At 36.6% G+C, this 26,872-nt stretch overlaps 1 protein-coding gene across 1 annotated transcript in view; it reads right to left on the bottom strand.

Annotated features, from left to right (window-relative positions):
- Positions 1-26,872, bottom strand: part of FGF14 (fibroblast growth factor 14) — a 116,331-nt gene that overhangs the window by 63,549 nt on the left and 25,910 nt on the right. The window contains exons 2-3 of the mRNA XM_063304319.1: positions 21,970-22,080; positions 21,035-21,138 (exon numbers count right to left, since the gene is read on the bottom strand). Of these exons, the coding sequence (XP_063160389.1) occupies positions 21,035-21,138; positions 21,970-22,080 (215 nt within the window). The remainder of the gene's footprint in view (positions 1-21,034; positions 21,139-21,969; positions 22,081-26,872) is intronic.

Genomic DNA, 26,872 nt, shown 5'->3' with positions numbered 1-26,872 from the left:
GTAGGGTTTTTAAATGAGCTATTATGTAGAAATGGGTTAATGATTATATTATGTGAATGCTATGTTACTGTAATCTATTTTTGTAATCTTTTGATACATTTCAACATATTCTAACCAGTAACAGATTTGTGTTTTAGTGAATGAGATGGAAGGCAAGCTTTGCCACAGGGAATGACATAAAAGCAAACATTATAAAATCCCAGGAGATTTATGTCCCAGGGAAATTTGAGTGTGTACTTCCAAAACTTTGAATGCGTCCAGTAATTTATAAACTAATGGCTTGGCTAAAATTGAGTAACATTAGGAGATTATTGAATATAGAGCAATCATTCACAGTTCAAAGGCAAAACATTCTAAAATCAAGGCCATGGTCCATGAGTGACAACACTGTGTGTGATAAATCTAGAATGTCCATTGCATCTTATCCCATTTTCTTTGAAGGGCATATGAACTTTCTGGTTATGCAACATGGCAACAGATGCTTTACTTATACAGCCATGAAGAAGATACCTTGAGCATTTTTAGCTTTATGAGATATGTTCATTGAATTCCTTTGCTATATAAATTATAATTTGGGCAACTATGAAATACTGAGTTCCTACTGCTAAATGGGAATGTAACTGGGTCAAGGGCACAGAGGATTTGAGAAGGCTGCTGATAACATTTCAGCATTTTTTCCAACATCTATTCACCGATATGTAATATCCTAATGAGCAAAATTAGTAATCACTGTTATTTTTATTGTACAGTAAAAAAAATCATAATCCATTTTTCTCAAAGCAAAACTGTCTTAGCAATAAAAACATTTTACACAATCTACCAGCTTCTGATGGCTGCAAGGTTGTATCAGTGTATGCGTGACATGTTGAGAACTGCACTTCAAAAGTGGGTAAGGCTGGGATTCAAAGTGGAAAATGAAGTTAATACCAAAAATTAAAGGGGGGGGAGGGGGAGTTACTGTCAAGCTGTAATCTTATTGGAATGGAACTTCCCCTGCCATATACAATATTCTTTTGAAGACATGATCTGTCTTTTCCTCCATCTCTGAAATCATTCATTGTCATCTGAAACAGTAGCACAAATACCCAGATGACTAACAACTAAGCTGGAAACCAGACTATATTGAGATGGATGTTGTGGGAGTTGAGTTGAGAGCTAGAGCTTTTCAGACTAGAAATATCAGGTTTGTCAACAATCAACAGTCACTCAGTTTCAAGGCTGAGAGGCACAGAGCAAAAAGTCAATTAAACACTAGGTTAAACACTGGGAGGGTTGGCAGAAAGAAGCACAAGAAGTGAGCTGCAGTGCAAAATAAGAAAGAAATTGCAGCAAGTTACCTGATTTAGTGGTTTATTTCTAGTCTGCAGTAAGGATTCTTAGCTAGCCATACCATATTCTGCATCTGATAAGTATAAGCCTACCGCTTAATCAAACCGTGCCCAGTTGATTATCTGGGAAATTGTACTGAGATCTTGACACTGATCCTGACTGATGCCTTGCTTTCATTCTCAAGAAAAAGGAAGTAAAAGCACCAAGGACTTAAGGGAAATGAGGAAAGGGCACCAGCTTAGCAGGAAGAGAGAAGTAGATATGAGAAGATGGATGAGGGGAAGTTTGAGGCTGAATGGTTTCTTTCTGGGTGGGAAGGAGAGAAAAACTAACACAGACGGGCTTGAAAAAGAACAAGGAAGGCAAGAACATGATAAGGCGTAGATAAATGTTTGCTGGTTTCTGGAGAGGGAGAAGGGGTGACAGAGATCGCTCTATCTAACACTGGTGATCTGTACGTATTCTGGAGGCTGCATCATGTAATTTGGTGGATTTGGTGTAATTACATAAGGTGGACTCATGCAATTTGCAGATGCAGAAGCTTCTTCTTTTTAAAAAGCCCTTCTCAGATCAGTCTCTTTCTCATGGTAAGAAGGCAGTATATGCACACAGTCAGATCCAAGAAAGCACTGGTAAAATTAATATGGAGGTTGTACTTATCAAAAGATAAGCAAGGAAAGCCTTCCCAATTATCTCCACACTCGTCTGCAATATCAGAGCTCCATTCATTTCGTACAACATACATATATACCTATGCAGTTTGTGTGGTTTTATCCCCTATTTTTACAGGATAAAAAGATAACATTTAACAGCCCCTCCTCATACTTTAATTAAGTTCTGTTTGTTTTTTTAAACATCTACTTTCTTGTTAAGTAATTACTTCAGACTCCTGAGAGCAAGAGTCACAATCATTTCCCAAGGTGTTAATTGTTCAGGTTTGGACAGAAACCAGTATCTTGGAGGTGAGCAGACTGTGACAGAGGCAGGCCAAAAGCTATCTGAGTGAAGACATTTGTCTGCTGCACAGAGTGAGAAATAAGCGCTGTTCCCAATGAACAGTTGCTTAAACCAAGGAAGATGCAAGGCATATGAGATTGTGTACTTGCTAGTAGCTTCAGATTTGCCCTTTATTTTATTGCAACTTCTGTTACATGAGACTCCTAGCTAAACTGTCTGTACTTCACCTTCTTTCTTGGTATAGGTAGATGGAACCCAGGGCGAACCTTGAAGAGCACAGCTTATCTTTAAGTAGGCTTGTCTTATTCGAGGACATATACATGGCTTCCTAAATGTTTTTCAAGTCTATGATCATCTCACAATGGTCTTACATATGAAAAAGTCCAGCAATTTATGAGCCATATACTCTTTTTAATCTATGTCTTGCAGTGGGGAAAGGGAGAAGTGGTCAGAAAATGGTTGCATAGGAGATTGATAATGATTAGTTACACGGGGTGAACTAGACCAGGTATGATACTGATACCTAAAGAAATGGAAATGGACTAAAAAAGCTGGAGATCAGGCACAGCACATCAGCTTTGCCATTTCAATAACTGAGAATTCAGTATCTTTAAATTCAAATAGGGAAAAAAAATCCTCTTCACTGAAAGCATTACTGCATGAAAGCTTGGCTGATTATAATTTAGGCTTGACCATTTCAGTTACAGGAGCAAATGTTACAGAGGCCTCTCCCTGACAGTATCTGCCTCTCCCACTAGTCTGGATAGAGTGGGCATGCTCTAGGTTCCTTCTCCCAAATGTTGCCATCCAGCAGGACCTAGGAGCCGTGCCTCTTCCACAGCAGTCCCTGCCCTATGGAACGTGCTCCCCCTTGAGATCCAGCAGTCTCCCCACTCCTCTTAGCTTTCTGGAAAGCTGTTATCCCCTTTCTGGGACAGCAAGGTTGGAGCCCAGAGGACTGTATAGTGGGATAGGGGTTGTTGACTGGGTGCCTTTTTGTTTTTTCATTTGTTGGATTGTTTTATTGTTGTGTTTTCTTTACTGCTGTTAGCTGTCCAGAGTTATGTCTCACAAGATGGACAATCATATGAATATTTTAAGAAAGTAAGTGAGTAGAAAGAAAAGCAGGTAGAGGCTGTGGCCAGGAAGCCCTTCATACAATTTCATCTTGGGTATCAGTTGCAAGCATTCCTGGAACAGGAGGCTTTTCTTTCTGTCATTCCAGCCTCATCACATTGTGACTGGACATTTTTGATGTCAGGCAATCCTGGAAAACTGCAGGAGCTTCAGCTGCTCCAGCATGTAGCAGTCCAAATAGTTATGACTGTATCAATGTTTACCAATGAAGAATAACCACTATGGGAGCTGCACTGGCTGCCAGTTACCTTCTGGGTGCTATCCAGAGTTTTGATCATCATCTTTCAAGTGCTATATGGCTCAAGGTCTGCACATTTTCTAGGCTGAATGTGCCCACCCATGAGATCTAGCAGAGATGGGTTGCTGAGGGTCTCACATCTGAGGCAATACCATTTGTAAGAAACCCCTTTCAAGCCTTGTCGATGATGGACCTTTGCCTCTGGAAATAGTGTACGCTCAGATATCTGAACAACCCCCTTCCCATTACATTTTCAAAGAACTGTGACAACATGGCTCTTCAGAAAGGCATCTGGAGATATTTGAAGATCATGCCATCCCCAAAAGGTGATGCATCAGAATGGTTGTGTTATGTTATGTTATGTTTTTCATTTTTAATTCTCTGTATCGATATTTGTAACTTGCTTGGAGTCTTTGGAAAAAGCGCGCCATGTGTGCAAAAGACAGAAAAAAATAATAAATGAATGAATGAAGTACTATTATTTGATAAAAGTGAGAAATGGTCCTTGATATCGGAAAATTCCACCCAGATATTAATTCGTGATTGCACAAAGATTTGCCTAGTTCCCTATTAGTGCCACCTACTGGATGCTCTGCTGACTAGTTTTGCCAACAATAAGCAGCCTGGGGATTCAAAGTTTAAATGTTTTACCCTGCCACGATCAAAAAGTTATCACAGTTCTATCATCATCATCATCATCATCATCATCATCATCATCATCATCATCATCATCATCATCATCATCTATATGCCACCCAACTCCCAGTGACTCTAGGTCAACAACAAATTGTTAAAGACATTTAAAAACAAGGAACAATACAAAAACAACACAAAAGAAAGGAACAGAGATGACAGGGAAACATTTTTTTAAAAAAAATTGAGATGCAAGTCAAGCAGCACCTCTGAGTCTTGGTTCTGTTACATAGATACTGTATCTATTTGTTTGGTAGAAGCAGTTTCCAATAGACCAGAACATGCAACCATCAACTTTCTCTTGCACTTAATGCATTGTTTAAAAAGCCAAACATTAATCCAGTGGAACAGTGGTCCATATACCTATAAGGTCACCAAGTACATCGCAATTCATCTATTAGCATTAGTTCTGACTCAAAGTGGTGCATAAGGAAGTGTTGAATGTGAAGGCTTTGCTATTGAGCAGGCAGAGAACAATACTTTATGCTGTGCCATATTCTTTTGTGTATATTCTTGGTACTGCAATATTAATAGGAAATTGCAAATAATTTATCTTAACATATCAAACTTCTCAGGTACCAGAAGAAGTGAGCTGGCTGGAAAGAGTACAGAGAAGGATGCAGAGGAACTGGAAAGAAGAGCAACAATGATGGTGAGGGGCTTAGAGGCTAAAACTTATGAAGAAAGGTTTAAAAAAACTGGATATATTTAGCCTACAGAAGAGAAGGCTAAGGGTAGACATGACAGCAATCTTCATTACTGGAAGGGTTGTCACAGGGAAGAAAATGTGGATTTATTTTCCATAGTGTCCTGAGTGCAGGACAAGAACCAATGGATGGAAGCTTTATATAGAGATCCAAAATTGAAATAAGGAGGAATTTCATGATTGTGAGAGCTATTAAGCAGCAGAACAGCCTGCTTCCTGGAGTTATAGATGCTCCATTACTGGAGGTTTTCAAATAAAAATTGGACAGGCATTTGTCTCACATGGTCTGAGGATTCCTGCCCCGGGCATGGCTTTGGACTAGAACCTACAAGGCCCCTTCCAACACTATGATTTTATGATTCTATGTATAAGGAGATGTAACTTTTTCTTTCTTCCCTTGTACATGCACTACAGGGGCCAGAAGTGGTTGAAGCTCTGTAGGGAGTATGATTATATGCTCTTTGTAAATGTGCATGCATGCACACACACAAAACCCAGCACTGAACATTTTCCATTATTTCCCTCCATATTCTAAAGAAGACTGAAGTCAGAAAGACAGTCTGAAAGCTTTTAGGCTAATTGGAAGGCTGGTGCAAGGGAGAAAGGCCATTGACAAACTGGCTAAAGACTTGTGGTCTAGTTTATAGAGAAAGAAGGCTTTCCACAGCAACAGGAAAGTCAGCAAACCTGAAAGACTTCATATTTGTCACTGGCATCAGATGGGTCTCCAAATGCTAATTTCCGGGATAATTCCTGCTGACCCTTTCCTGATCTAACCAGGAGCTCCAGTTGTGCAAGAACTATTGTGGTCTCTAATGCCATTAATTCTGTAGCGGACTGTGGCCACTTCAATACTGGAGTGCATTCAGTAGATCTTTTGATACCTTATTTCTGATTATCTGATTTCAAACTGAAGAGTCTCCTTGGTTTGAAAACCTCTGTCATTTGTTTCAAAGGCCACAGACTAAAGAGGTATAGGTAGAGCTGTCATTGTTTAAATGCCATATTTATTCAATGCCTTGCCTTTAAAAATTAAAACACCTTATTTCAGTATAAAAAGTTGTGAGCCATTAATGTTGAACCTTTTGGATTCAGCCTACAGTGTGACATTATTCTAGTGTGCCTCAAGCAAAGGAAGACAAAATATAACCATTAATCTCAATTCATCAAGAGAGAGAGAGAAACAGTGCACATCTTTATTAATAGGCATCCTTTCAACCATAAAAGCTAATTGTTTTCAATTGTTTGAAAATCTCTTTACTGCCCTGAATAGAGATACTCTGAAGAAAAGAATATTGTTCTTTAACTCCTCATTTAATATCTACCTTTTTCTTCCAAACAGAGAATTGAAAAACAAACATAACCACATATATGGAAAGAATAAAGAAAGGAGTCATTATGGCTAGTAGCAAAAAAAAAAAAAGCCAATTAAATATTGACTGATATTTAACATGACAACAAAATCACATGAGACCCAGCACACAGATTATAAAATAGATTTAACTTAAAAGTTTAAATTAGTAGCTTACTTTGATTTTTTTAAATGGTGTTGAGTATATATTTGGCTTCCTTTTTTAGTAAAAAGAAAGATCACTTGAGCAAATCTCAGTTATCATTCAACTACCCTCTATTTTCGTTCTCATTAATGGAGATTGGCCTGCCTTATGAGATCAATTTAGGTCTTTTATGAAGCTGGAACAACCAGTCTTTTCAGTTGCAGTATCTAATACCAAATGAAATTATGGTAGTTCTGGGATTAAATTATGTTAATTCATTGTTTTTATGAATCTAGATCTATATATCTCAATATATCCGTTTATACTATATTGTGACTGTTATTGCTGTCTGCTTGTACTATGCTTAGGAACAAGCACATACTATAAAAGTACTGAGATATACTAAATACTAAGTTTGACATGAGAAAAATTGCTTGATGGAAAACTACTGAGGATTGCTATGATAATTTCTACCCAGACATGGGAAAAAAATAAAAATATTATTCCTTTTCACAACATTTCCTATAGAGGAAATAATGTTTAAAGCCTTATTTATTTACAACTATCTTTCAGAATTAAACCTCTCTATTTTAGCTCTCTTTTCTTAATGCTATGAATTTGGTCACTGACCTGGATCTTAATATGTCAATGCAAAACTAATCTGGGGACATAGCTAGCCAAGGAACATCAGTCACAACATCACAGCACAGGAGTAAGCTGTTAGCCAAAACAGATAAAACAAACAAGGCCAACTAATCTCAGAATGGATTGTGCTACTTCAATACTTATCAATTTGATTTGCAAAAATGATATGCCTTTCTTATTTTTGGGGACTAAAAAAGAAACTTCAGTTATTTAACATGTGTGCCAAAATTCCTATGGGAAAATATGAATATCCAAGTACAATCCATCCCTCTCTCTCTTCAATGTTTAATAATGTTTTGCTTAGTGTAGTTCTGTTTTTAATATCCATTGCTTGTCCTGATTGCTTGTCCTCCTGCACAGTGTACATACCTCCTGGTGTTCAATGCTCAGTACCTCCTGTTCAGTATTTTCTACTAGTGGAAGCAGCTAAACAAACAGTTGAGGTCACTTCCACTGTTGATTCATTAATTTTTATTGTCACATGAAAATAAAGAACTCCGGTGTGTTCCTGTGAGTGGAAACCAAAAATAGAAGCCAGGATTTGAGAGGAAAAAACAAACAAACAAACCAGGAAACCCAATCTGCATATCACAATAACAACAACGTTTATTTCACTTACAGACCAGCATGAGATAACATAAAATTGCAAGGATACAAAAATTACAACCAGTAACTGAAGTTTAATATTACAAACATCATATTGTAAAACATTAGAGTTTTAAATTCTATAAATAAAGTGGTGTTGCTAATGCTAAGCTATCTGAATGATAAAATACAAACTGTAAAATCAATAGTGCTACTCCAGGCAGTGGCCAGAAGTCAACACTGACTTAAAGGTACAAGTGTGTGTGTGTGTGTGTGTGTGTGCATGTGCACTTGTATGAATTTCACTATCATTTTAGCTCTAGACTATAAAATATAAAGTCTATATAATGTCCAATTCCTGTTGAGTTTTATAACTACAGCACAAAAAGAGACAACTGTGCATATTGCTGTAGGATTATCTCAACAGTATTTGCACATATACTATATCTTATTGGCATGGTCTGACAATATTCTTGACAATATTGAGGAACTAAAAATATTATGTATATTTCTGTGTAGTGGATATTGGGGAAAGAAATGCTTTGTTTCTTTTACCCCTCCTCTGAAACAACAGAGGGGAAGTATTTAGGCTCATTACTGTAATGTAAAAACCGTTCTGTATTGAGACTTCCAGTTGTATGAGATATATCTCCAACACTATTGTGTACCTCCAGTTTCAGGGAATAATAGATTAGGCATCCTAGCAGTTACGCCAAAATCTTCTGCTGTGGCTGTAAAAAGTGCTAATTTCAGTAATAAGTCTTTTCTCGTGTCACCTGGAAATCATCCTCAAGAGTTGAGGAGGCTAGCCCATTGGAATATAGGTCAGCTTGGTAAATAGTTAAATATAGCCAGCCATTTTCTAGCCTCTAATTTCACCATGCTCACCTCAAGATGCAGGGTGTGTTGGGGGCATGTCACAGGACCTGGAGTGCTGATCTTAAATATCGGGGCATATCACAGGACCGGGAGTGCTGTCATGGATGCATGCTAATGATTTGAAGTGGGGGAAGGGATTTAATTGAGCCCTATATAGCATCTGCACCAGCATCTTTGCTTGAAATAGCTTAAGGCAGCTGGAATATAGCTGTGCTTTTACAACTTAAAAAAATTAAAGATGGCAGCTGCCATTCTCTGGGGCAGAACAGATAGCATATTCATTTCTGTTACTGAAAGAATGGAATGCTGCCCCATAGGTACTTAAAGAATGTATTTGTTCAAATTAGATATTCATTAATTTGTCAGATGTGTGTTTTGGGTCTTCTGGCAAAATTAATAATTTCAGGATAGTTTACAGTTAATGCCTAACTTCTCATCCTTATAGAAATGTATAATGGCCTTTAGGGCTTCTGAGTCTGGACAGAAGGACTACCTCATCTGCATGCAATAAGTTGTTAACAAATTTCTCCTTTATCTTAGGAGGGTAGAAATCCAAATTAATTAATTGTCTAACCAGATTATGTATAAAGTAGTTAAATCATAGCAGAGCCAAAATGAAATGCTTCTTGACTTCTTTGGATGTTAAGAGTGACTGTTAAATGTCCCTCAAGGTTGCATCTAATTTTCAGTGATGTATGTAAAGTTTGTATTAAGAACAGCAAGTATCAGTCAATTATAGAAGTTTCCAGATCTACAATTTATTGCAGATCTTGTGACAGACAGAATAAAATACTGTTTTAAAGCCAATAAAGGCTGCTTACAGACTTCTGATGCAGCAGGTAGAATATTTTTTATTGGGTGTTCTAGGACAAAACACTGATCTATAGAAAAACCTTTCTCCCTAAAACTTCTCATGAAGAGGCTGTCTTGTTCAATCCAAGTGCCTAGCTAGCATTCAGTAATCAAATGTGTTTAATTACAGTCAATTATTGTTACAGAAACAACAACCAAATATAGCAGAGAGGGTGTAATGGTCTATAAAATCTGACAATTAAGACTTAAAAAACAGAGAAAGGGAAACAATGATTACAATGAAAAAAACCAATATAAAATGTATGACAATATACAATTTAAAAATACAATAAAAGAAAAGAGAAAACATCATAATATTATCACTCCAAGATTAGGACATCTTATCCCTCCTAATGGAAATAGCTGCAGACAGAGAGTGAGCAACTCTATTGGTGATAGTAAGATTTCAGTCTGTGAGTAGGAAATTAACTGCCTCTTCCTCATAACAGATTCAGTTTTTGATAGGAGGTGGCAAAGGTACATAGGTTGGCAGAGAAAGAACAGTGGAAAAAATACATGTGGTAGAGTCTGGATTCATTCTGACCACAAGGACAGCATTCTTCAGTGCATGAAGTCCTATTGTACCTCCCATCTAATACACTTGAGGTTAAGGAGTTCAAGTGAGCCACTCGCCCAAAAAAAATACTCTACAGTGTGCTGGGCAAACAAGGTTGAGTAAGTAGTTTGTGGGTATAAAAGGTTTCCAAGTAGGAATCCATAACTGGGTTTGATTGCTACACCACCCAAATCCAACTGGTGTGCAATTTCAAAGACTCTTTGAAGGATTTTGACTTCAGCTGTCTCTAAAGTTAGGGACAGCACAGAATACATAGAAAGTCCACAATAGCACAGGTCAGCTGATTTTTTTTTCTTTCCACTCTGATGAAGCCATCAAAGAGGATTACTGGGGCCAGTGAGCCATTGGAAAATAGGACTTTAAGCCAGTAAGAGAGTTGGCAAATGCAGACTGTCACTTCCAGTGGAATCATGCCACTTTCCATGTGGATAACACATTTGGAACACAGCATGGGACACAAAAGAGTGCTTGTAAAAACCTTGACTGAACAGTGACTAGGGCCTTTGAATCATTGTAGCCTCACACCTTTGTACTATACAGCATTTGGGATATAGCTTTGGCTTTAAAAACTTAATAACGGTAGGTGTGCATCTACCCCTTTGGAATGAAAAAATCCCAGAATTGCCTTGGCACTATTGTTAGTTTTCATAGATAGGGCTATAACTTGTTCTAACCAAGCTCTGGGGCTTGAGAAATCACATCAAAGTATTTGAAAACTGGAACTTCATTTTATTATTTCCAATTTGCCACTGATGTTTGTGGCTAGGTCATAAGTCTGACTGGAAGCCCTTCTTCCTTACAGACATCTCCTGAGGTATGCCTGTGTAAGTGAAGGAATTGCTGCATCATCCACATAAAGCAGTACTGCCACATGCCTGTCACTAAGTTTAGGAGTGTGGAATTCCTTTTTGATTAAAGCAGCTACTGCTGAATGCACCTAGATAAGTAATTATCAAGGGAGGTAAAATACAAGTCTGTTTCACTCCTCAGCAGATGGGAATGTCCACAATAATATGGCCAGCTCTATGACATTTACCTGGGTGACTCTATTTCCACAGAGTCCACTGATGTTGGGCAGCCTATACACTTAAATAAATAAATAAATAAATAAATAAATAAATAACCACCGATCAATAGATGTGAGAGAGAACTTCAACCAGAGTCTGTTCCTTGGAATAGAATTAAAGGTTGTTTATAAGGCAATGTAGGCAACACATAAGGGGCAGTGCTGGCCATGTGTATCCTTCTCTATTAAAAATTATAATATTATAATTAAAAATTATAAATACCACATCATTCCAGGGACCCAAGAATCACTATGGCAGGCTGGCACTTAATACAGGTTTCCAGAGGTTTCTAGCTCAGTATATTAAAAGGTGTGGGAAAAAAGCAATCTGGATGGTGAACTCACATACTAGGGAGCCTTAGGATCAAGACAATTTATTTTGTGTTGACCTCCTGCAATCTATTTAATACAGTACTGTAGTTGCATTTAAAGTTGGCTTTGGCCAGACAGTGAGCACCTCCCTTTACTGCTTTTTGCCAAGAGAATACCAAGAGAAATGAGGACACTGTTGGAGCTAGAATTAGCCAGAAGATTAAATGAATCACAAAGTGGTTCCAGGCAACTAACACTAATTTCAGATGAGTCCTCTTGGCTTTGGGGATGCTTATCATCAACCTCAAATCCAGCAAAGGCCTAGCCACAGAGAAAGAACCCATAAGCACCATCTATCCTAAGAGCATGCTAGAAGACCTGCCTTCACCCCTTGAAGGTGTGGTTTGATCAGGATTGTACATCTGCTAGGGCAGGATTGTTTCCATTGTTAAAGATTACAAGATGAGTAATTGTCCACAAACCAGAAATCAACTAATTGCCCAGAAAAAACTTTATAAAGATTAATTGAAAGGAAAAACCCAGCTTTTGCCCCAGGGGCACCTCTTTCAGCCTCTGAAAGATAAGAATATATCCCTATTTGGGAAACTGCTTTCTCATTGCATACTAATAGTATTAAATAAACTAATGGTTAGCAGGATCATCCTTCTTTCCTTCTTTAAAAAATGGGGACAATTATCTCAAGCCCTTAGGACTGCAAATCTTTAGGGATATGATAATATTTATTAATGAATTTAATTTATTAATTTACCTTCTAACTTGCAGCAGATCAGATTTTCCTCCTAGCAAGCTGGGTAGGAAATACTAAATACAAAGAATTGATATTACTGATTAGTAATATTTATTACTAATATAATATATAGTATTAGTATACTAATATAATGTATTAGTAATAATATATTATACTAATATATAAAATATATATTATATTATACTATACTAAATCTATATTATACTAATATATTAGTAATAGTAATAATAATATGTTAGTAATAATATGTAAAATATTAGTGATTGATAAATATATTATTTATTGAGAGCCAGTCTGGTGTAGTGGTTAAGGCACCAGGCTAGAAACTGGGAGACTCTGAGTTCTAGTGCTGCCTTAGGCACAAAGCCAGCTGGGTGACCTTGGTCCAGTCACTCTCTTTCAGTCCTAGGAAGAAGGCCCTAGGGAGGAGCCACTTCTGGATAATTGCTGTCTGCATCTGTTTACTGTTTGGTTTACTGTTTACTGTTCTGGTTTCTACTACTGTATTCGACTTCTTACCCAGGTGAAAACCAACTCTCATATAATAAGTAGTTTTCTGGCAGCTGCATAATCTAATTTGAACCACTGCTACTGATGTTTACATTGGTCATTGTCTGTATAAATTAGTATGTCATGGTCCTAAAGGATTAAATTATCAGATTCTGCCAATATAAAGGAAGAGTACACATACTGAGATTGTTTGGATGCAAATTGCTCCATAATTCCTCTTTATAACCAAGGGGACCATTTAATGAGACAAGGGCTTCCACAAAGGGGAACCTGGGGCTGGTTGGTTTTTTTCACATGTGAATATCTAGTTTAAGCTATAATAAAACTGGGAAAAGGTTCCTTATGAATTGGATGGAGACTCACCCAGTGAATGCAATAAAAACTCATATGAGTCAATCTTTCATCTCCATCTCCTTAATGAAAAAAATTTTTAATACAATTTTAAGGATTTGGAAAAATATTATTTTTTTGGAACAAACAGTGAAAGGGTGTTTAGAGTGTTGATTTAAGTTAAAAATGGACTAAGGATACAGATGGATTTGGAGTAAAAATTTAAAATTATATAAATTCTTCCTGTGGGAAACTGTGGTTGTTTAGATTCTTTGGGGGAAAACAACATGATAGGATGGAACTTTGAAGGTTAAACACTAGAAGGAACTAGAAGAAAATAAAAATTACAATTAAAGGAGAAGAATACTTAAATTTGACTTGTTAACAAAGAATGGAGCAAAATGCTTCAACAGTAAATACTTGGAAGGATATTTTTGAACAATGGACTCAAAATTAACTTTTAAAATGTCTGATACCATAGATAAATGATGTGTCAATGATGTCACAGAAAGAACAAGCTATACTGAATAAGACTGAAATTAATTTGAAGGTGGATTTAAATATGACAAGTTACAAGAATGATATGGAACAAGATGATAAATTGGACATACAAATGAAATGGGTTGATGTCTTAATAATCAAAAGGGACATACAAGTATCAAACCTGAAGAGTGATTTTGATAACCTTTTCTTACTGGATGTACAAAAGAGATCTGTTAAAGTCTTGAAAGATTATCTGGGAAGGAACAAAAAATAAAATAAAAAATAAAAAAATCAAGCTTTATTTGAAGGGATTAAAAACCAAGAAGGGAAGGAATATAGAGTTAGGTTATTTGATCAAGGTTAAAAAAGATATGTAGTCATTTCTGGTAACCCTTAATGGACTTTGGCTGATAAGGAATGAATGACGAGACTTTTGGATTCTGTTTATACTTAAGAGATGAGTTATGGGATGAAAAGAGTATCTGTTGTATTTTAAGAGATGTCATTAAATTAGTAAAATTGTTTATACTTGTTGTGATGAAGGGGGAAGTTACTTCTTTATATACTTTCTAGCAAACCTTTACATTTTCCATGTAATTCTATACTGTTTATATCTGCTTTAATATTTCCTTCGGATTTTAAAAAAGAGATCTCTTCTCAACTATTCAAGAATCACATAACCAGTGCAATGGACACAATGCATCATACAGTTAATTACTTTTAGCTATGTGACTACAAGAAGCTTTTTACCCTCCACTGATCACCTGCAATTCTTACATACTGTGCTTTCTGCTGTCATGCAACAAATACTTCAGTTGAGTTCAGAGAATTGGGTACAGATTTTTCTGCTCTAAATATCTTTGAAAAGAAGATTCATTTACAAAAGCTGTAAACATTTACAAAATATTTCTTTCAGCTTTTATGCTAATTGACATTTTCTTATAGATTAGGAATTCAGTTTCCGTTCAATTTTAAACAATATATCTCCAAAACAAAACCATTATAAATATTCATTAGTCATTATGCAGACTTTGTGCAGAGTTAGTTTTCATGCCTGCCTGCAACAACTGACATGAATTATGATTTGATTTTTTCCATTCTCATTGGTCTTAGATTTCCTACTTCTCCTTGCCAAAGGAACAAGAAAGGACAACCACTGCTTGATCTGATCAGGACAACAATCAGAACAATGTCAGGTAAAAATGAAGACTCCATTTAAGTCAGACTCAACTTTGTATGACTACATCACACAACCATGCAATTTTCTCAACAACAGTCTAAATGGAAGAGGATTATATCCGAATCCCTCACAAAAAAATCCATGAATGATCCAGGGTAATTGCAAATGCAACTTGACAGATGCAATAAAATTTGATATTAATTAGTCAGGTTAGAATTTGAAACACACTGCTAGGAGTTTGTTAGGAAGGTAGGATAGAATAAAATTTGTTTCAAAGAGTCTGGGTCTATAGTAGGAAGTTAAAATCGAGGGAAACAAATCTTTCAGCAGCATCCACCCTCTTGAATGTGGATCCAACATTGACATGCATACAAAAAGGGTGGGGCTTGCATCATCATGCTCTGTCTGCCAGCTTGCTGATTTTGAACCCTGTCCCCCCTCCTCCAATGAACACTGCTGGAACCTCTGGAGACAGAGTAAATATGTAGAGATCAGAGGAAGGGATAAGTGCTTGTGTTAGACAAAATGGAGCCAGTGGGAGAATTAGAGCTAAGGATCTCAAAACTGGGAAGGGCTCTTTTTCCCAAAAAGCAATACAGAAATCGAATTTAAGAGCTACAAGGGTAAATGAGTAAACTGTGATGCATAAGAGAAACCCACCCCTTACCAGCTATTATGTCCTAACAGTCAGGAACCACGCAGAGACAAGGAATAGGTCTCTAGTGTTTTATTACTGCTACATTAGACAGAAAATCCTAACAAACTGAAGAAGCGTGGGAAAAACCCAGACAGATAAACCCCAAAAGTCAAGGTGGGTCTGTTCTGTGTCTCTTTGAATGGCTGCTTAACTCCTCAGTACTACGCATGCATTTTCTCCCCTCGATAGGGGCCCCCTCCTGCTCACCATCAGTGCTCATGACATATTCAGTCACCTGAAAGTGATGAGAATCCATTCTATGGCTTCTATGCACTGCACAGATCAAAGATGGGCTCTTCCTGTGTGACCTTCAAAGCTCCCTCTGACCATGAGTACATGTAATGTATATTATATTATTATGATGGCTAAAAACTTATAGTACTCTTTCCTGACATTTTGAGGCAGGAACCACATGAAAGTTGTATTGTAAACATACCTACAATAGGCACATCATTGAAAAAACCCTAAAGAACCCCCTCCAAACTCCCATCAAAACCTGACCTCAGCTGTATGTGTGATGTGTGCACATCTAATTTGCATACTCCTCCCAAGAGCCTTGAAGACCTGACCCTTTCCACAAGTGTTGACCAGAGTGAGCTGGAGCCCAGGACAGCTGAATATGGATATGTGGGGAGTTGTTGCCTTTGGGCACCAAGAATTTTTGTTGTGGTTTTTTTTATAGTTTTTATGTTTTTATTGTTCTGTGAGCCACTTAGGGTGATAGTACCTAAGATGGGTGGCTACATAAATCTTTTAAAAAATACATATATATTAAATGCTGCCTTTGGTCACTAAATGCTTGCTCACCACCGATATAGCTAAAGATGACTTGAACTGTTGAATATAACACATTCAGTAATAAAAATTCACTAAGGCTCCCTTGAACCTTGGCCTTGAATTCAAGAAAGTGCTTGGAACAGTATTTTAAAACCCAGGTTTAAGCAAAGAAATATTAAGTAACCACTAAAGAAAAAAAAATCTATTGACTAGATTCTAACTTACATTAATTGATCTGTTATAATGAAAATGGACTTTTCTCTCAAAGAGTAATATTTCACCATTTCTAGCACTATGAAAGTTCTTTCAAACCATGATCATCTATCCCTGAGGAGAAAAAGGGAAACCATGTGTGAATAATAAAAGACAGTTCTCTTTCAGAATATATCCCTTTTAAGCTGTGTGCAGATAAAAACAAATACAGTCATTAATGTGAAGTTCAAGATTATGATCGCTTCTAATGAACGTTTTCAGGGCTTAAGTAATAATCGCAAATTTTTCATGACTTCAGCTTTTATAGAGCAGATGCTATTCTTGTGGAAAGAGTTTCATTTTCATTTGGTTAAAAATGAGGATATTTCAATACAAAAACATCTATCTATTTAGAAATAAAAGATAAAGAAAATTGTGTAAAAGGCACCATAATGACATTATACAAAAAGACCATAGTATCCATGGAGATTTATGGAACATTTCAATGATTAGTATAATTTTATGAATTATGACTTATCAAAGTATTTAATTCTTGTAGGTCCATAGTATGTTTATCTGTATAGCTGTATAGCTGTATATTCTTTATTTCTTTGTTTTATATCACTTGCATGCCATCCATTTCACCAGACTCTGGGTAGGTCTCAAAAATGACAAATCTATAAAATCTAAAACATAGAATCACCATAAACTATAGGGCCACAGTCATCTAATTGCTAATAACATAACTTAACCCCTCAGGGAAAATAGTGATCATTGTTCCTTTAGCCTATCGTCCAAAGGCTCCAAAAAAGAGGATGGTTTTCATCTGCTTTAAGGATGCTGTTAATGAGGGGGCCATTTTCAGCTTGGAGAAGACAATTCCAGTATTGGAACTGGCACTGGTATAAAGAAAGGTTTTCTCCATATTGCTTGCTCCATATTGCTGGGGGGATGAAATTTACAAAGAGTGTTTCCTGCACAGTATGCAGAGGATTAGAGAATCTGTGTTGAGGAGGCAGGCCCATAAGAGTAAAGCACCTGGGCAAGATAGGCTTTTATACAATTTGAATTCTCCCTGGAAACCTTCTGGTAGCCAGTATAGTTCCCACAAGATGGGTGTGATGCTGTTTAACCAGGACTGGCCCATCAACAGTCAGTTAGCTGCATTTTGGACTAGCTGGAGTTTCAGGTAGTCTTCAAAGGCAGCCTCATGGAAAGTGCACTATTTATTTAAAACATTTAAAAACATTTATTATTGATGATACCTCACTCCAGATGACCTTCAGAACTGACAGATGACCTCCCATGCTAGCACTTTAGCCACCAAGCAATATGTAGCAGCTGCCAACAGATGTGCTATTCCACCTATGTTTTCTGCATACTAAATTCTAAATGGCAAACCCTGCATCCAAAATATTAAAAGAATATCATTTAAAACCAAAATGTCAACAATGGAACATGGATATCAAAAATCACCCTAGATTGTAACATGCATTCCATCCCTCAGTTCAATATTCAGCTCTGTTTTGCCATGTTTTACCTGCTAGGCCTTGCCACAACACATTTGTATATCTACAGTACAATTCTTGAAAGTAAATCACTTCTTCTTTACAAGAGCATTCATTTATCTTTACCTTACTGAGGTACTATAATTGAGCCATTATTTCTAAGAAATGCAGGCCAGTCCAATAACCATCTTAAAAATGTCCAAGAGCCTATACAATGACAATAGTACACATAAATTCACACATGTATACATATTAACCAACATCTAGATCTGCAAATACTGTCAAATGAAACAAAGAAGCCAACAGTGAGCTAACATTTCAAGCCTTAAAACTCTGATATAATATATATTTTATGTTTCACTTCCTTTATTCCATACTTCTAGTGTTGTACAAAAAATGTAGACCCTCCATATGTCATGCTTCAATGTATAATAGAGAGATGCTGTACAAGATTAATTTTTACCCTGATGAGATTTAAGTCATTATAACATTTCCTCCTAATTAACTTTGGGAACATCCTCATCTATGCCAAACAAATGAATATTAAGGCTAACAGGAGCTTCATGCTATTTTTAACATTCCTTTAAATGAAATAAATCATCACAGTGGCAACTCATCATGTGTTTTTTAAGCAGCACATGTAGAAAGCATAAGGAAATATGAAGCATCTCGAATAGGATATATTTTTTAAAATATATATTATGTACTAGGAAAGGGCAGGCATAGCTGGAAGCTGGCCTTTGTGTTTGTATCATTAAACAAAGAAGACCTTCATGTATAAGAATCCACAGTGTGCATAGTGCAGGAACCCATTAAACAGAAGGTTCCTATGGGCATACAACTTTAATTAGATTAACAATTATATGGTGCTATGTTCATAATTGGCCACAGGCACTGTCATCTCAAAATTAAGCAGCTTTAGTTCAGTGGTAGAGATTAACACATATCTATATCAACATGCTGTAACTAAAGAGAAATTGAGGATGGAATCTAATCAGTATCATTGGTTTCTGCTGACCAAATGGAAATAGGTGAACAGAACCGTCTTCCTCCTGCTTTCTCTTGTTTGATGTTTGGAGAGCATATAAGAGGAGCTGGTCAAAGGAGACAAGCAGAGAGTCCCATTGCATTAGTGGAAATCTACTACCACAATGTTGGGTTCTTCCCCAAACAAGTATGTCTGATTTCAGTCTGGCCAGGGCTGCCTACAGATATCAGGTAAGATGTTTGTAATTAGACACCAGTGTCAATCATTCCTTTTTTAGTAAGGTAATATTGAGCCTGTGTTGGTCATCTCAATGGACTGGTAATTGGAGGTAGGATGCTGCGTTGATCATTTCTAAGACTGGAAATTGGAGGTGGGATGCAACCCTGCTAGTTCTCCTGGATCTCTCTGCAGGTTTTGGGTCTTGGGGGCACTGTTTTACAATGATTCTGATCCTTTCTGTCAAGACCTACCCAGAAGGTATGCTGGAGGAATAGTGTTCAACAACTTGATTGTTGATTTATAGTCCTCCTCAGGGTTCTATCTTGCCCTGTATACTGCTACATGAAACTGCTAAGAGATGTCATCTATAGCTTTAGAGTAGGTTGCAGATAGTATGCTGGTGAGATCAGCTCTACTCCTCTGTCATCAAACCCCAAGGTAGCAATTAGTACCCTTGTATATTGCTTAATTTTGATAATGGGGCTGGATGTAGATAAGCTGAAATTAAATCCAGATAAGAAGAGGTATTGTTGGTAAGAGAAAACTGGACTTGGAGGTTGAGGTGAAATGTATTTGGCATAGACTTGCACATCCCCAGGAAGAGCAGGTTTGCAGTTTAGGAGTGCCCCTTGACCTTCAGCTGTCACCAGATTTGCTAGTGACAGCTGTGATGAGTGCATTTGCATATATATATGGCTAATGTGCCAACTGTGACCCTTCCTGAGCCAATCAGCCAATTTAATGATAATTGTCTGTGCCTTGATTATAACACATCTTGATATGAGGTCTACCCTAAAAGTGTCCTGAAACGGCAACTACAGTGGTAAAGCTGCTTAAATGGTGGGAGGAACAGAGAGAATATGGTGCACTGAAAGATCTGCACTACCTGTTATTTGCTAACTGTGCATCAGTTAAGATGCTGATGTTGACTTTTAAAAGAGTCTAAGTATCTGAGGGAATTGCTCTCCCACTATGCACTCAGAACAAGATGAACCCCCTCTTATCTATCATGTGGAAAAGGATCCTCTCCCCTGTTGCTTCTCAGCTGTGGAAGCTATTTCCCACTGTCCCAGGATTTAGAAAAATATATTTCTGTTCTGCCAAGCTTCAAACTGTTAATTGATTTTAATTATACTGATTTGAATGATTTCAATTCTATTAATTATATTGTACATACAGTGTTTTGTAATTTTTATTATTATAAGCAGCTTTGAACGTTGATATCAGTGTTTCCTAACCTTGGCATCCATGGCTGGCTGGGGAATTCTGGAAGTCGAAGTCCACATATTTTAAAGTTGTTAAGGTTGGGAAACACTGGTTTATATGAACAGAAAGGTGGGCTGTAAATTTAATAGTCAATAAAACAAATAAAACCTCATATTCTGTTTCAAAGAGAAAAATGTATAGTATACAATATGCATGTGATAGGCACACAAACATAATAAGTCACATAAAACGGTGTGCATGTTTTGTATTTAAAAAATATCATTTCACTGTATTTCCAAACTGTAACCTATACAACTATTAATAGTTTATTCTGCACAAAATATTGAAACAATCTTATGTAGTGAGGCACATTAGAATCCTGTTGATTTCAGTAGAAGAGGTAAACATGTGATTTACATCTTTCACTGAAAACACTAGTATTCTAATATAGTTTAGTTTGCCTTAATTTGCCTCCTGTATATCAGATTTTCTTACCCTAGTCATGGCAAAGATATTCTTAAGGAAAACCTTCCATTTTTATGTGATTAAAATAATATAGAAGAATAATAAAATACGAATTCTCAAGCTTTTAAAATGAAAATGCACCATCTGAATTTATTTTGTCTTTTATGTGAGAATGCCAAGATAATTTTGGATTGGCTTTACTGCTACTTACAACCAACAGCTATGGTATACTACTTACTGATGTATAAAGGAATCCTTCTCCATTTAGGGCTATATACAAGCCTGTTTTTACACCCTGGATAGCAACAACTCGAAGTCCCACTGGTATGAGGTTGAACAATGCTGTAAAAATAAAGAAGACCTATCACAAGCAAGCAAAACAAAGACAGCCAAGACATCAATGAAATAATACTGCTGATTTAATAAACATACTGTAGCTTATAGCATTTTATACACACCATTTATCATGATAGAAAAAAATAGGTAATAACTGAAATCCCATTCACAGTTATGTAGGCTGTCATCATAGAACCTGCTATACCAGCTGGAGGCAACTTTTGGCTCCTGAACTGAATGGGTCCCCCCTGCAGCCCCTTTGTGGTCATCAAAGCCTTCCCAGGGACAACATGGCTGAAATGTTTGGACTTTTCTGTTTTCTTTGTTGGAGAGGAAGGTTTGGGGGGAGGTTAAGAGCAAAACCTTAGCACTTTTAACAGAAAAGCCAAACTTCCTCTCCACAGACTGCAAAAAATTGTCCATTCTTGCACTAAGCCATGGCTTACTGAATCTACATACATGAGGTTCACACATCCACCGAACTACACCATAGCCATTTACAGTGCACTGATGTTACGCAAACCCAGCCATGTGCTCAAATTTTAACTCTGAATATATTATAGGACAACAATACAGTAACAAAGTTCACTACACTCTTAGAGTAGTACAGATGGAGCTTTAAATTTGGAAATGGTGCATACATTTATATTTTCCTCCAGTCATATCCTGGTTCAGTCACTTCTAGCATCTTGTGTGAAAATAGTACATCAGACTGATTATGTGATGAATGGCTGTACTACATTGACAAAAGAATTTCCCACTTTGGTATACCCATGTGATACCTCTACATTGTGTATATGTGCACACAGGTGATGAATAGTTTCTTAGAGCACTTACTAGAATTAGTGCTGTCATCCTTGGTTCCATCGAGACTTCCATCTGGGTGCATTTGCAAGTAGTAGCCTTGCCTGCAATATAACCTGGTCACTATGCCCTTGAGCTGGGGATCTGAAAAGACAAACATATATTGCCACTAGTCACAAAGCCTTTACGTAAGATATCCCTAGATCTCTTTCAAAAATAAAATAAATTAGAACCAGCTGTCAGCTCCATTAGGTATACCTGACCAGGAAATCAACTCCACATGAAGGCTTAAACTACTTTTATTGGGATTGGCTATAATCTTGCAAATCTGATTGTGCTGTACCTTCTTATACTTCAGTAAATTAGGGAGGTGTCTGCCTGATCTGCTTCTGAATGTTATCTTGTTATTCTGGATTAGTGAAAATGTTTACTTGTATGACAATGAAAGCACATAGAATTCATTGGCTGGATCTTCAGCCCATGAGATATGGTGATGACTAACACTTGGGAACACATTTAGCAATAAAAAGAAAAGACACTTAAGAAGTAGAAATACAGAAATACTGGGGAAAATATCTTACTATCAAAATAGAAATGTTCCTTCAAACAGAGGCTTTTTACTCAATTACTCATCTCCATTTCCCAGTACAAAGTTAATTCTCACTCTTCTTTTAGCAGTAGCTGTTAACGCTCACAAGCTTTTGTTAAAATCCTGTTACTTGTTGGAAATGTGCAGTGGTCCACCATTTATGTTTTTAATCTCTTGCAACAAAATTAAACTTAATGCAATGCATCCTGTCAACTTTTACCCAAAGATGACATTTCTTTCAAGGTCCTACCCTTGCTATGGAACATACTTCAAATACTTCTAAAAATTTAAATTAGTACAGATTCTTTATTACAATGTACTAGAACAGTTAGTGTAAGCTGGACTTATGCTAATAATTAAGATCATGCAATTACTGAAAAAAATAAAATAAAATTCTTTTTTTTTCCTAGCTTACATTATTCATAGTAAATGTAGTGTCCTTTGAGTCAAGCTTGATTTCTGGTGTTTTCATGAACAGAAACATGTCAATTTCTTAACAGCAATATGGACATAGTGTGCCTTTCTTTCTAGCCTACATCCTGGTATTTCCTGGTGTTTCCCCTTCAAGTACTAATTAAGTCTGATTCTGCTTAGTTTTTCAAGGTCAGCAATAGCCAGCTAGGTGCTTAATTTACTGAAGATACCATTTGGTAAGTTGATTAGCTAATAATGAGCAAAGTTTTACCAAAGAACATTACATATTAAATGATTTCATTTCCCTTTTCCATCAAAATTGATGTCCAAGAAAGACAACAGTAAACTAAACCCACACCATTTAAAACATCATTAAGGTCAGCTTCCTCCAACTTGGCAGAAACTATGCAGATACTTGATATAGCATAATTAGATAAGAATCTTTTGTATTAGAATGAAGTCACTTTAAGCAGTTCTTTGCTCTCTGTCAATATGAGAATGTAGTACCTCTTATACCAACTGCAGTTTAAATCTGGTGTTGCTTTTTCCAAATGTTCTTACAACTTAATGGACCCTTATGCTTGTACCTCTCTAGCTTTCTGCTAAGTCTTAATTGCTTGTTGACCTAACTGGCATTCCTGCCCTGGTAAACTCTCCATTTCAGAATAACTCCCCCAATCAAGAATACAATTACAAATGCAATAAAACAGCATTTATCCAAGTCAAGAGCCAAACCAGCTTATATGTTAAAAGTTTATCTTAAAAATTGACTGCCTATACATAGAAACAGGGAAGGAGCTAGGACTTTGGCATAAATGTGGTGTACATGCACTAGGAAAAGTCCTATTGTGATAGTAAAAGTTCACACATAATATTGGAATCAGTCCTTGGTTTCTGTTTGGAAATACTATGCTTTTGTGGTATAGATTTGCTCACAATGGTTAAATAGCTGTTAGAAGGACCTACCAGCTAAAGTGCCAGGTTTATATTCTATAGATTTTGGTTCAAATACTATTATAGTATTTGCCCCATTAACTGCCCAGAGTCCCCTTTTCAGGAGAGATGGGCAGTGATAGGAATTTGAAAAATAAATAAATAAATAAATAAAGTCTTGCACATATAACACAATAATTACTCTGTGTTACACTCTATGTCTTATCATGACAGACTATTGGTCCATCTGGGTCAGTTGATTCAGTTCTGACTATAACATTCTCTAAGATCAGAGACAACAGTATTTCCTAGACCTTCCAGCAGATGCCAGGGAATGAACTCATCACTTTCTGCATGCAAAACATGTGCTTTACCACTAACATCATTATCAAAGATAATAATGATATTACCTTTGAATTATAGTGGGTATCAGAATTCATTCAGAAAATATAAATGCTTGTTTGAGGGTAAGCTTAATAATGATTCCACTTTTCCCCAAATGTTATAAACAAGACTTAGCAAAATTCAGTGCAATTCCACTGTGTTCCACCATTTCTTCCACTCTGCAACCAAGACTGTAAATGATGACCTTCAAAAGAAATTTAACATAGTGACCATAGAATGATATAATATAAATTAATCTTTAACAGGATTGCTGGTCTGTGTTACTGGATACAGATTGCCAAAAGCAAATAAAAGGCATCTGAATTGGCCTGGGACAAAGATTACTTTTGTTTTCAAAACTGATTTTTAAAAATTATATATATTGATTGAACAATATTGTATTTTTAAACTCTTCTAAGATATCCTGGAATATTTAACAAAAATTATGACAAAATTCATGCTGTAGAAGCAAGATTTTGGCTCTTCTCATCAGTCATATACTGTGCATTGCCCCATGCTTAATATATGCCAGCCCTTTGAAGCAGACCAGGTCAGGAAATAGACACCACAAGTAATACTAGAACTGTACTGATATAGTCTGTAAAAACGAAATCTTGAAAGCCTGGCAGAAGTTGTTGTTTTTTTCCCTGCCCTCCTGTACTCAATGAGTATACTAATGCTTTTGTAATAGCTGATGCATACTTTTTTTCCACAGCTATCTCTGTACCCCTCTACAGTATATAACAGCAGTGTGTCTGTGTGTGTGGGACTGTTTGTGTGTCTGTGTATGTGTGTGTGTGTGAGAGAGAGAGAAACAGAGACAGAGATTTCATGAAATAGAATGAATATTTCAAATCTAAAAAGTGGGAGAAAATCTTGACATCATATTATATATGCAAATGTCCAAGTGTGCACAAAATGATACAGAAGCAGTATGATTGCATGTATTTGGTAGTTTAATATTTAATAATATATATTTTCATAATGCACATTTTATAGAAAGGCTACTTGTTTATTCGTTTAGTCACTTCCGACTCTTCGTGACTTCATGGACCAGCCCACGCCAGAGCTTCCTGTCGGTCGTCAACACCCCCAGCTCCCCCAGGGACGAGTCTGTCACCTCTAGAATATCATCCATCCATCTTGCCCTTGGTCGGCCCCTCTTCCTTTTGCCCTCCACTCTCCCTAGCATCAGCATCTTCTCCAGGGTGTCCTGTCTTCTCATTATGTGGCCAGAGTATTTCAGTTTGGCCTTTAATATCATTCCCTCAAGTGAGCAGTCAAAATAAAGTGGCTTTATTTCCTGGAGTATGGACTGGTTTGATCTTCTTGCAGTAGAAAGGCTACTATTTAATAAGAATTACTAAGTAGAACAATTTAGTAGAACTGACACCTAGCTTTTATGTTGTGTGGGTTAAAAACATGTTTACAAATGGTGTTACAACAAGGCAGAAATTCTTTTTTTTTAATTGCCTGCGCAGAGAAAACATATATAATGTCAACCTCAATAAAACTGTCTGTGTCATTTTTTCTGTTCACTTCTAACAAGAAATACAGAATATTCTGTAGATTTCTACCAAGGGCATAATCAACAAGTAACTCAAAAGCTCCATCAGTCATGGAAGTATGTGATTCTAAAACTGTCATGCATGGACTAATCTTCCATGAAAATCAAACCATGCAATCCATTTTAATTTGGTCACCTCCAAAAGGGCAAAGACATAGAAGAATGACAGATCCATTTATCAACTTGTTTATAAATTGTACAGAATCTAACCAATCTGCATTAATATGATTACTAATTTAGAAGCATATATACATCAGTTGATTACATTTCTTCTGTAATAGAAGGAATAAAACAGAACAATAAATAATGAAGGATTCTCATATCAAGTAATTTCTGTAACTACGAAAAAATAATTTGGAATATTCACTCTTTATATTAGAGATGTCATAATTTGCCTGGTTGACATAATTTTTGCCTGTATCATTCATCTCTATATCAGTTTCACATAAGTTCCCATAACTCAAGGTTTTATCCTGAAGCTTCATATGAGAGTTAAAGTGACTTGCAGTTTGGGAAGCTAGAAAACATTAACACATTTTCCCACCTAGCAATCCTACTTGTATATCAGGAATGAATGCAATTCATTTAGCTACATGAAATTCCCTTTAGAATTTTAATTTGTAAAACACCTGGTAAAATTCAATAGAAGATCAAATCTCCTAGATCATCCATGAAGAGTTCAGAAGGGGCAGTGCAGTTGTAGATTACAGCCCAATTTGCAAAGCTAAGTACGACATTCTGAAACACAGCCCATTTTATATTGTTATATTCAGGAAGCATCTTCTATAATACAGAGTGGCAGGGTTCCTTAACTTGCTATTAACTTCATTTATTCAGTGCCAGAATACATAAGAGTACATGAGATGAAGTGATATATTCCTTCTGGTTAAATATGCAAAAGTATCACTTCAAAATGCTGTTGGCATAGTCAGAGAGCATACACTGTGTGAGGTTCTTCTTCTTGTTAATGTGTGAATTGCACAAAATACAGAAATGAACCACCTGATTACTTGTATATCATTTAACATTTGCATGTATTGACAGACTGA

Source organism: Candoia aspera, chromosome 5, assembly GCF_035149785.1.
Source record: "Candoia aspera isolate rCanAsp1 chromosome 5, rCanAsp1.hap2, whole genome shotgun sequence".
Classification (NCBI taxonomy): Eukaryota; Metazoa; Chordata; class Lepidosauria; order Squamata; family Boidae; genus Candoia; species Candoia aspera.
This window is presented reverse-complemented; position numbering and strand designations above follow the sequence as displayed.